At 50.5% G+C, this 11894-nt stretch overlaps 1 protein-coding gene across 1 annotated transcript; it reads right to left on the bottom strand.

The window, feature by feature from the left end:
• Positions 1-3747: 3747 nt before the first annotated feature.
• LOC135384546 (uncharacterized) lies at positions 3748-6606 on the bottom strand. The gene has a single exon (XM_064613743.1). It carries the CDS (start codon positions 6604-6606, stop codon positions 3748-3750), a length of 2859 nt encoding a protein of 952 aa, XP_064469813.1.
• Positions 6607-11894: the final 5288 nt, after the last annotated feature.

The raw sequence follows: 11894 nt of genomic DNA on the forward strand, positions 1-11894 counted from the left end.
AACCTGTGGTGCCATCCCTCTGTGTTATTTGTCGTCTGTCTTCATCTCCGTCTCCACATGCACTGTGCATAGTGGAACAGGTAGCCTTTTACTGCACTTTGTGGAAATTCTGTCTCAACCGCATCCGCTGCCTCCTCTGACAACGTACCTCCAAATATTTGGGATCAATCAATAGTTTCTCTCCTAAGCATCATCACCGTATACAGTGCTGTGTAGGGTCCTGATATGCCGTTTGTAGTAGAGTTGTCGAGCCACGGGCGCCACGGGCCTGGCTCTGATGGAGAACGGCATCAGCCGGTCCTTCTTTAACACTGCTTTTTGTACTACATTTGATTCTTGGTAAGGTTTCCGGACTGTACACAATTCCCTACTAACGTCAGTCAGTGATAGTAACTCCCACTTGTTGGTCTCGTAGTGCCTACACGTGCGCCCACACTTTCAAACCCGGCCGTCCAATGCTGTGAGCCAGAAACGGAAGAACTCATTATAATGATGTGTCCGGCTACATCCGACTCCAGACGGGAACTCCAGAAAGCAGTGCAGCACCCTGGAACACCAGAGCTACAGAGTGAGGAGATCGTCCATCCGCGCGGCAACCTCCAGCGCCGCAAATCCGTACAGAAAGCCCTGCTGAACTTTCTGAAGGCAGTGGACCCTCACGGTCGGTTGTAGTGCAGGAAATTGTAGAACCAGACGTGTCAGCCTTCCCCTATCCCCTTCCCCAAACCCCTTTCATCCCTTCCCCGAGCAACGTGCCGCGAATTTAGGCAGGCAGACCGCTCGAATCCCCACGTCCCATTTCGCCTAATGGCAGGTACCCCTCTCGCTCTCTTAATCCTTAAAATCACATTAGGCGAAATGGGGGGAATATGTTTATTAAAGATGGGGGGGGGGGGTCAGACAGGCCAAGGCCGACTACGACGATGGGACATAATCGACCCACAGAGCGAGAGAGCGAAGGCTCTGTTCCGCAGCCTTTGAAAAATCCTTCTCGTGAAAAGAGCGCATCGCACAACGAGGGGATGTTGTGTCGTATGCTATACTCCCCTCACGGGACCAGTGACGTACAGCGGCGTAGCTCAAGCATCTATAAGCGGCGCGTGAGCTGCGAAGAAAAGACAAAGAATCAAGGCATGGAGCCTTCTCGGAGAGCATCGTGTCGGCCGTCCGCGGCTGCTTTCTCCGATTTTTTTTCTGTTTCTTTTTTTTTTGTAGATTCGATTGCGCAGCTATAACGCACCGCAGAGCGAAAATATTTTGCATGGTGACTCCTGGTGGACAGCTTGACAGACGAGGCAGGATTTGGAGCGATGTTAAATGTCACCTCTTGCTCCTTTAATCCGTCCCTTGGTAGCATCCAATGGAGGTTTCGAACCCGCCCGCAGCTAGCTTTTGCGGAGGAACTTCTGGCTGCGCTATATCTCAAATTCAGATCAAAATGTACTCAAATATTTCCCTTAGTCCGAATGCATTACAGGGTGTTTCACGTAAAGGGATACAAAAATCGAACTTGCGACGTACTCGCCTGAGGATTGTGGGACTTTCGGCAATTACCTTCTGGAAACTTTTGCCACCATTGAGGAAGGCTTTGGGCAATTTTTAATTGCCGGAATTTTTTTAATTGAACTTTGAAAATTGCCAAGCGAACCTAACTTTTTTTTACAGAAATATAAAGTCGTCTACGGATAACCCCAGACCCAACAAAATCTCTGCACAGTATCGCAACAGAAATATTCGAAAAAAAAAAAGTAAAAATTACGCTTTAGCCTACCCTGCTTGATTTTCGCAAAGAAGCGCGCCCGAAATGTGCGTCTGAGGAAGTGTTCCCGTCTTCATTTGTTTTGCCTTCTTTGTGATAAGACGGTTGTCACCAGCATCAAAGTCAAAGCGAGGGTAAGAAAGGTAAAACAAGAGATGGGAACACTTTCCTCCTCTCCCTGCACCTTCCGTGCGCTCTTCTTTGGAACCATCAAGCAGGCGGGACTAAAGCGGAATTTTTACTAATTTTTCCGATTATTTCTGTTGCGATACTGTGCATAGTTTTTGTTGCGTCTGTGGTTATCCGTGGAGGACTTCATATTTCTGTAAAAAAAAAGTGAGGTTCGCTTGACAATTTTCGAAGCCCAATTGAAAAAAAAATTCCCTCAATTAAAAATTGTCCAAAGCCTTCCTAAATGGCGGCAAACGTTCCAAGAAGGTAATTGCCGAAAGTCCCACAATGCTCCCGCGAATACGTCGCCAGTTAGATTTTTTTATCACTTTAGATGAAACACCTGTGGCGGCCGTGGACGACGACGACGACGCGCATTTGCTGCCGCGCGCTACTGCGCCTGGCAGCCAGTTCTACCGGCACCGTCCTAGCGTGTGGCGAAGTCCATCCGCCCTCTGGGACATTCCATCATCGCCGGTCAGGACCAGAGGTGGGCACCCTCACGAGGGCGTGCGAGGGTGAGGGTTTCCTCACCCTCGCCTCACAAATTTTGAGGTGAGGTGAGGAAAATCTTTAAAAAAATTTGAGGTGAGGAAAATGTTTTTAAAATTTTTGAATTGAGGTGAGGAAAATCTTTTTTTAAAAATATTGAGGTCAGGTGAGAAAATTTTGCAATTTTTTTAGGTGAGGTGAGGAAAACTATGGGAAAATTTTTTGAGGTGAGGCGAGGAAAAATTTATGAACGCACAAGTAGAAATGGGAGTGATGATGACTTTATGAAGTTCGCCAGCCGGAGTCCCCGACGATGATAAACCTGGAGGAGTCGTTGATGATCTCTTCCCAATCGTCGTTCCCGGGTCCGGTTGATACTGGACCTGTTACCTGTCTTCACTGCACTGGAGCCGAGACTGAAGTTCCCGTGATGTACGAGGGATTTATTTACAACTTATATTTACAAGAGTCAAATATAACACATGACGGAGGAAAGTCGAGTAACCTGACTTTCCGACTCCGTTGTCCAGCTCACATCCCCCTCTCAGCCTCTGCCTCCCCTTAAAAGGGTGCCATCTTGGGCCACAACCTTAACTTGGGATAGCCAATCGGGCAGCCCTGGTTCAAATTGCATCAGCCCTGGTTGGACTGGTTTAAATTTTGACAGCATCAGTTCCTCGGAGTTCTCCGCCCTTCATTCCCAATTTACGAGTAACGGTCCCGGCTGTCAAGTCGTGCACATCGTAGTTTTGAGCAGTGCAAGACGAGGGAGCCTCTTCCCTGATTTAGTGTCGGGGAAAACAATTGTCCCCTGTCGCCCCCGCTGCAGCTGCGTAGCCTCCGTGGTAGCCAGCGAGTGTCGTCCACCCTGAGCTTTCTAACGACCTCTACATCTCCTTCCCAAAGTCCATTGTTCGACTGCGCGGTCGGCAATGGTCACACGAAGAATTTGGTCGTTAGTGAAGAGTTCCTCATCACAACATTTGGCGGACCCATCGCGGCCACAAAAATGGTCCCTCAACACTGATCTCTCTGAACTCGTAGCCGGCATCCGACGCTGCAACGTCCAATGGTGATCACTGCTTCACTGACCGTGACACACACGTTCCGTGCAAAAGTCCTCCATGCGGTCATAGACCCCACGGTTAAAACAATTCCAAAGAGCACTTTTAGAGTCACACATAGTCAGGCGATACCTTCCCCCGTTTGCCTCAAGGACACCGCCACATGTTCTGTACCGCGCTTAACTGGGTCCGTCGCTATGACTCACCTGCTCCCAACTCGCGTTTTCTAGACGCGACAATGCGTCCGCGTTGCCGTGGGCCTTACCCTTTCGGTATTTGACGGTATCTCTGCAGGGCCAACGCCCACCTCATAAGCTTCGCGCTATGAGGCGTGCTTTCCGTGAGATACGAGAGTGGATTGTGGTTCGATACCACGAATACCTCCGCCCCGTACAACCAGTTGTCATAACGCCAGAGGCCCCATATGATCGCAAATGCTTCCTTTTCTATCGTCGCCCAGCGTTGTTGGGTTGGCGAGAGTTTGTGACTGGCAAACGAGATCGGGACCTCCCTGCCCTCCGAGACTTGTGATAAGCATGCCCCGACGGCATAATCCGAGGCATCCGTGTACAGCCAGTACGGCTTAGACGGGTCTGGTGTTGCGAGAGCTGTGGCCGATGAGAATGCGTCTTTTAGATTTTCGAACGCCTTTTCGGCCTCCTTTACCCACGGAACCACATTTGAGACCCTTTTTCCGGTCAGCGCTGTCAGCGGTAAGGCCAATTCCGCGTAATTGGGTATGTATTCTCGGTAATACCCGAACAGCCCCAAGGCGCTACGCACGTCCCTAGGCCTCTTTAGACCGCTGATGGCTGCCAGCTTCTCCGGATCTGGCGCATGGCGTCCGGATCCAATTATACGTCCAAGGTACGGAATCGATCCCTGTGCTACGGGGCACTTCTCGGCGGCTATCGTTAGTCCCGCCTTCCGCAGTGCACCAAACACTGCTCGTAGATGTTTGAGGTGGTCGCCCCACGTTTGCGAGAATATCGCTATGTGGTCGAGATAGGCGGCGGCATATTCTCCGTGGTCGCGCAGTAGTGCGTTTACATTGCGTTGGAAAGTCGCGGCGGCATTCTTTAAACCGAATGGCATAACCCGCCACGCGAACTGTCCCTCATGCGTCACGAAGGTAGACAATGATTGCGATTCCTTGGCCAGTGGTACTTGCCAATACCCACGGCGCAAGTCTACGGTGGTAATGTAGCTCGCCCGTCCCACACGCATGATTAGTTCTTGCGGCAGAGCCATCGGGAACGCGTCCTCCCGCGTGACTGCGTTTAATGCTCGGTCGTCACCGCACATTCGAACGCTACCGTCCTTCTTGGACACGCATACAACCGGGTGAGCGTGATCGCTCTCCACGGGGTAGACTAGACCCTGCGCGGCCAGCTCTTGTACCTGGCGGCTTACCTCACTTTTCAAGGTTTCGGGAATGCGGTACCTGTGTGATTTCCTGGGTGTTACACCTTCCCTCAAGCTTATGCGGTGTTCTCCCACCTTAGCGATTCCCATATGGTTTTCGAATATGTCGCTGAACTCCGAGAACATGGCTCCAATAGCTGCTTGTTGTTCTCTCGCCAAGTGATCAACCTTTATGGTCCCTAGGGTATCGCTTGCGGTATTCGAACGCGTTGATACGCGAGGTGCGTAACTGATCTCCCCGAACTCGTCGTCCGCCTCGAACACCACCCCGACCTGATTCACTCTAGCGTGGTATCCCCTTGACCGATTCGCATGCATCGTCCTGCGTTTCCCTTCCGCGTCTTCTATGACGTATGTGTGCTGTCTTTCTTTTGCCACCACCGTGTGCGGACCGCTCCACCTTGGGTGTAACTTACTGGGTGGGTCAGAATCGTGCAGCAAGACCTGCGTCCAGACCGCGAACTCCTTCGCTTTCGCCTGTCTGTTGTAATAGCCTGCGTAAATGTCCTGTTGATTTTCACCCGTCACGCGCGCAATTTCAGCGGTTCGGTGAAGCTCTTCCCTGAGCTCCCGCAAGTATTCACTTGGGGATTCGCGCAAAGTGTCAGGCAGATCGACCTCCCCGGTCCAGGTATTCTTCAGGATAGCCAAGGGACCCGTCGGTGTGCGACCGTATAGCATCTCGAAGGGCGATATGCCAATAGTGTCATGCGGGACTTCCCTGTATGCCCACAGTAAATAGGGTATGAATCTGTCCCAACCTCTCTGCTCCCTCTGGATGATGTGAATGCAGCATATTTTTGAACACCCGGTTCCACCTTTCAACAGAACCGTTGCTTTCCGGGTGATCAGGGGTCGAAACCTCGGTGTGCACCCAACTCGTTTAAGGAGTTCCTGTGTGAGAGCGGCTGTAAAGTTAGTCCCCTGGTCGCTGCATATTTCTTCCGGGACTCCTGTTCGACTGAACACTTCCAGAAGCGCCTCACACGTTGCTTTCGCAGTGAGCGATCTTAAACAAATTACTTCTGGCCACATAGTGTGTAGGTCTACTACACAAATCGCGTAGCGGTGCCCACGAGAGGACGGCGGCTCGATCGGACCGATGATGTCAACGTTCACACGCTGAAACGGCCGCTCGGGTCGCGTCAATGGAGTTATGGGTACGCGATCGTTTCTCCGCCTGACGGATCTCAGCTGGCAACCGTGACACGACGTACAATGACTTTTGACATCTGCCCCTATGCCGGGCCAATAAAAGCTATACTTGATGCGTGCCATTGTTTTCTTGACCCCAAGGTGCCCACCCCAGGGCGATTCATGCGCAAGCAACAACACTTCAGTCCTTCGCGACTGTGGGAGAACCAGTTGGGTGACCACCCTTCCCCTAATCTTGTCTCGGTGGTATAAAATACCATCTTGTATGTACATCCCACCTTTGCCGTTTCCCGCGTCCCTAACTGTCTTGGCGAGTGTCGCGTCGACAACCTGCGCGCTCCTCATCTGTTCCGCTCTTTCCGACCTACTTAGCGTGGCTGTAGCAGAGTCGCCCGAGTCCAAATCTGTGACGACCGCGCAAACCTGAGCCACCGCATCCGCTTCCCTCTCTATGCTTTCTTCCCCATCGGTACTCGACGGTTCTTCCCAAGCCTGAGGCGACGGAAGCTCTCCGTTTGGCTGCGGTCTCTCGCCTCGCATTTATGTGACCCTTTATGTGACGGCTTCTGTTACGTCCTCGGAACGCACGCTGCTACCCGCTACGTGGTAATCCATTGAACACACGCCCTGCGACCTGCTAGATTGTTCGTTAACCCCACACCGCGTCCCCCCTTGGCCATTATCTGGGCCTCGGCACTCGTGAAGCGTCTGCCAGTCCTCCAACGACAGTAAACAATCTACTCCTGGGGATAGCTCGTCTGTCAACGCACACAGGACGGAAGTATGGTGGTCTATCTCGCGTGAGACGTGACTCTGTTCGCGCGATAACGACAAGGGTAACGTTACCAGCTTTACCGGGGTCTTGTGGTTAAACACCGAAACTAGCTGAATCGACCCACTGGGCTCTTGTAACTCCTGCGGAACCAACGACTTCCATAGCACTGTGACCTCGGCTCCCGAATCGAGAATTGCGTTTACGGGGCGACCAGCGCACGCAAGATCCACGCGCTGCAGTGCCGACAATCGTTACGCACTCGTTTCCCCGATATCCGCACGTGCCAGGAGTACTCCCGCTTTTGGGGTCGACGATGCGTTTTGAGACGCGGTCGTGGCGCCACCTGCATCAGAGTTCCCGCGCAAAACAGGGCTTTCCTGTACCCTGTGTCGCCGCACCTGGAGCATCCATTCCCCGAGTTACCTGCACGGCTTCGTCCCTGCACCCTTTTTGCCTGACCGACGTTCGCGACTGGCGCTGTTTGATTACGCCCTGAACCTGGGCCCAACGACGCCGACAGAGTGTCGCCCGGACGCTTCGTCTCCGTGGAGACACTAGCGCCAGCGCGACGCTTCCCGTCTGCCTCATCGTACACGGCACGGCGAGTAACTCCGCGATTTCGAATGCATGAAACCAATCATCTCCCTCTCTCAGTGTCACTACTTGAGAGCGTCGGACCCTATAGTTGCCTTTAGTGCGCAACGAACAGATTTTTGAGCGACTCCAAATCCTTGATTTCTCTCGCCTCAATGTAATACGCGAGGTAACTATACTCAGTCGTCGCACGAACTGTTTCCAGCTCTCGCCTTTTGTTTTCGTCAACGATAGGAAACACCTCCTATATTCGCTTGGACACAGCCGTAGTTCTTTCAGTACTGCCGATTTAATTGTCTCAAATGCGAATTCGTCGTCTTTGCTCATCTGAGAACATAAGTAACCCATCCGGCTGGCCACCGCCGGATAAATCAAGTGCGCGCGGATATTCTCTGGCACATCGTACCTCTCAAACACACACTCGACCGTATCAAACCACACGGGTGCCTCCGCGTCTGCCGGGAATTTTGAAATTGCGCCCTGCAACATCTTCGAAAAATGTTTTAATGGGTCGGAATTTTGACTTTGACCTCCCGACAGTGATATTCGGTCACCGTCCCGTGTGCCAGCCGCTTGCCCAAGCTCCGCGAGTCGAACCTGTAGCAACAGTTGTTGCGTCCTTTCTTTTTCGATCGCCAATTTAGTTTGCAAGTCCGTTTCGGCGATATCCGTGACATCTGAACCGTTGTCCACCTTCGCACCATCACCTTCGTCTCCCCGCTCCCGTTCTTGCTACTCCTTGTTGAGGGACCCATCACTAATCGTACACTGATGTGGCGATGCCCCCAAAACAAACAAGAAACGGTGCTCACCGACTTCACAAAGGCTCTTGGCTACACGGTCCGCCGCAATCTTCCTTTATAGCTTCTCCCGGGCCGCTTTGTTCCCGAAGCTCCCCAGCGATGAACTGTCGCTGTCCTTGAAGATGCGCCTGCGGTCGTCTCGTAGACAAGCACACTTCCTAGCACTCCCTCGTCGCTGCCTTCATTACCAGACAGGCGAATTTTCCCTCGGGGTGCTCACTTGAAGAACGGAATTCGAGCACATCCACCAGTGAAGACCTCCTAACAGGATCCCGTCGACTGCGCCAGTAGAAATGGGAGTGATGATGACTTTATGAAGTTCGCCAGCCGGAGTCCCCGACGATGATAAACCTGGAGGAGTCGTTGATGATCTCTTCCCAATCGTCGTTCCCGGGTCCGGTTGATACTGGACCTGTTACCTGTCTTCACTGCACTGGAGCCGAGACTGAAGTTCCCGTGATGTACGAGGGATTTATTTACAACTTATATTTACAAGAGTCAAATATAACACATGACGGAGGAAAGTCGAGTAACCTGACTTTCCGACTCCGTTGTCCAGCTCACATCCCCCTCTCAGCCTCTGCCTCCCCTTAAAAGGGTGCCAACTTGGGCCACCACCTTAACTTGGGGTAGCCAGGCAGCCCTGGTTCAAATTGCATCAGCCCCTGGTTGGACTGGTGTAAATTTTGACAGCAACAGTTCCTCGGAGTTCTCCGCCCTTCATTCCCAATTACGAGTAACGGTCCCGGCTGTCAAGTCGTGCACATCATAGTTTTGAACAGTGCAAGACGCGGGAGCCTCTTCCCTGATTTAGTGTCGGGGAAAACAATTGTCCCCTGTCGCCCCCGCTGCAGCTGCGTAGCCTCCGTAGTAGCCAGCGAGTGTCGTCCACCCTGAGCTTTCTAACGACCTCTACAGCACACTTTATGAAAACTTTTCCCGCGCGTACACGGGATATCTTTCCTTCTTTCTGCAGCTTCTGTCTCTCATCTGGGCGGGGAGTGCCCTCCTCTCTCGCCGCTGATCTGACACCCGACTTTGCGCGCCATTCGCATACCCGCAATTGAACCTCAATTTCCGCGCAACTTTTATCGGTATAACAATCGTTCCACGAAGCGTTTTCTGTGATTGACTAAGCCAAATCCTCCAGCAAGAAAAAAAAATATAATAAAAAAGAACGTTACTTTGACTAAGCAATTTAATGAGCTCAATTTCGAAAATGGATTTCAATGGCAAATTGATGAAACTATTTGTATTTGGTGACAAACTAAATGTCCAGTAGAAAGTTGTTTATCCCATATTTTTCCATTGAGCCGTTTTCTTATAATGGTCAAATGACACGTTTCGTGCCGCACCCTGTATGCACTCACGCTTGAGGTATATGCATTTACATTGGTAGTCAGTCACTCAAAGCCAACGCGCATCGAATACACAATCTTCACATCGAATACACAAATAGCTTTAAATAGTTGAGGTGAGGTGATATGAGGAAAATTTCGAAAAAATTTGAGGTGAGGTGAGAAAATTTTTTCAAGAAAAATTGAGGTGAGGTAAGGAAAATTTAAAAAAATTTGGGGTGAGGCGAGGTGAGGAAAATTTTGAAAAACATTTTTGAGGTGAGGAAAATTTTTCAATAGAAAGTTGAGGTGAGGTGAGGAAAACTTGTAAGAAAAATTTTGAGGTGAAGTGAGGAAAATTTTTCCCACAGAAAATTGAGGTGAGGGCGAGGCTAATGAGGACAAACGCCTACCTCTGGTCAGGACTCATATAGAGGAATACCACCTTCTCTACACACCCTGTACAGTCCTTCCCTAGCCTTCCGCACCGTATCTTCCCTCGTGGTTCATCGCCCAGTCCTCTGCTCTTCTCTCCTTTCAGCAATCACCTTGAAAATGGGAGATTCAGTACAGGATGAGAAATCGCATCTTGCAGGGGCACTAAAATGCAAAAACAAGTTCACTTTAAATTACGTTACACGCTATGTTAATTTCGTACCTTTTTTCATTTGATTTCATTTTTATTTGTTCTGCTTCCTTTTACAGTAAGCCCAGGGTAGTGGGGAAAAAGCCAAGCAATGTGACTTGTCCTTGTAAAATACTTGCTACCTTAATTCAAAACTTTGATTCATTTACGAAGCTACAATCAAAATTATACTAGACACTTTTTTGACACGGCTCTAAGCGGTGAACGACGCTTCAGCTGGTGCATCGCTTTTTAGCGATGTTCTCAGATGGTGCATCGCTGGTGCATGCGTGTTTTAGTCCAAGCCGCCAACCAGGGGCGGATCCAGGGTGGGGGCTGCCCCCCCCCCCCCCCCCCCCCCGAGGATCTTCCCTGGATCCGCCCCTGGTGCCAACTAGACCTCCCTTTCATCCGTGCCCTGTTGTTCAAGACGGGGAAAGTAAACTCGCCGAACTGCCTCACGTGTGATGAAGTGGAGGACACTGAGCATATATATTAATTAACTGCTCCCGATACAGTGTCCAACGTAAAGACCTCAGAGCCGCCTTGGAAAGACTGGACCACTGTACTCTAGACTTAGGGAAGCTCCTCGGAGAATGGCCGAGGGATCTTAGACAGCGTGCGACAGCTGCTTTTAATGACATTTCTTGTGGACATTGCAGCGCCTCTAACTTTTTAGACTTACTGTTTTTTTTTTAAATCTTCAAGTGTTTTGGAGTAGCCGGCTTCTGTGTTTTGTAGGAGCCACCATCTCCATATTTTTTTTATTCCAACTTCAACTCCAACGCACGTGCCACGCGATGAAGCTGTCCCAGTGACAAACATAATGCGCGTTGCGAAACGGACGGGCGCGCTGTCCGAAGGATGTGAAGGTAAATGTTGCCAGTGGAACATTCGTGAGAACTGTTGTGGGCTACAATTCAATCGGTATTGAAAAAATGCAGCAGCGCGCATCATGCCGAGCATATACGAAACACTACGACCGGGCCCGTTCCAAATCCATACGCCCACGATAGGTATGTGCGCGCATCTCCTGCTGTCAGATTGGATGCAGCCAACCTTTGACTCCTGGGGGTCCCATTCGTTGGCGCCAAAGACGGCGCGCGCTGTTTTCATTGCGTTTTTCTTCTAAACTGTAACGTTGAGTGAACAAATTTTGTTTTGATTGTACTAACTGAAACAAGGACTTTCGTTTGAGAGCAAGTTGGTTTTGCATTTTAGTGCCCTTTTAATCCCCGATTTAAGCTTACTGAGATCTATTCGACTTCCAAATTATATTCCACTCTTCACCGGCACAAAATTCTTGGGTGTTTTACTAGCTCTCGAGGTTGTGCCCCGCCCTTCTCGGACGTTCTCATGTTTCTTAACTGCCTCTTATTTCCGAATTCGTTATCTCTCCGGTTGATTCGTGATTTATCTGAAACATAACGTCTGCTCTACAATTAGCCTTCATCCCTAAGAAACGCGCGGTAGTGAAAAGCCCGTTCTTGGTACACTGTGCCTCGAGCACATTTTCCTCTGCAGCAGTATTCTATAACCAGAGTCATGTGTGAGCTTTTACGGGCAATTTATTAAACAATGAGCGCTCAACGATTTGACAATGAGGTACGTTCAACCGGACGAAGTGACACATGTCACACATGGCCCAGCATGAAGAAAATTTCCTCTTTCCAAAGGACTGGTCAACTTATAGA

Source organism: Ornithodoros turicata, chromosome 2 (genome assembly GCF_037126465.1).
Source record: "Ornithodoros turicata isolate Travis chromosome 2, ASM3712646v1, whole genome shotgun sequence".
Classification (NCBI taxonomy): Eukaryota; Metazoa; Arthropoda; class Arachnida; order Ixodida; family Argasidae; genus Ornithodoros; species Ornithodoros turicata.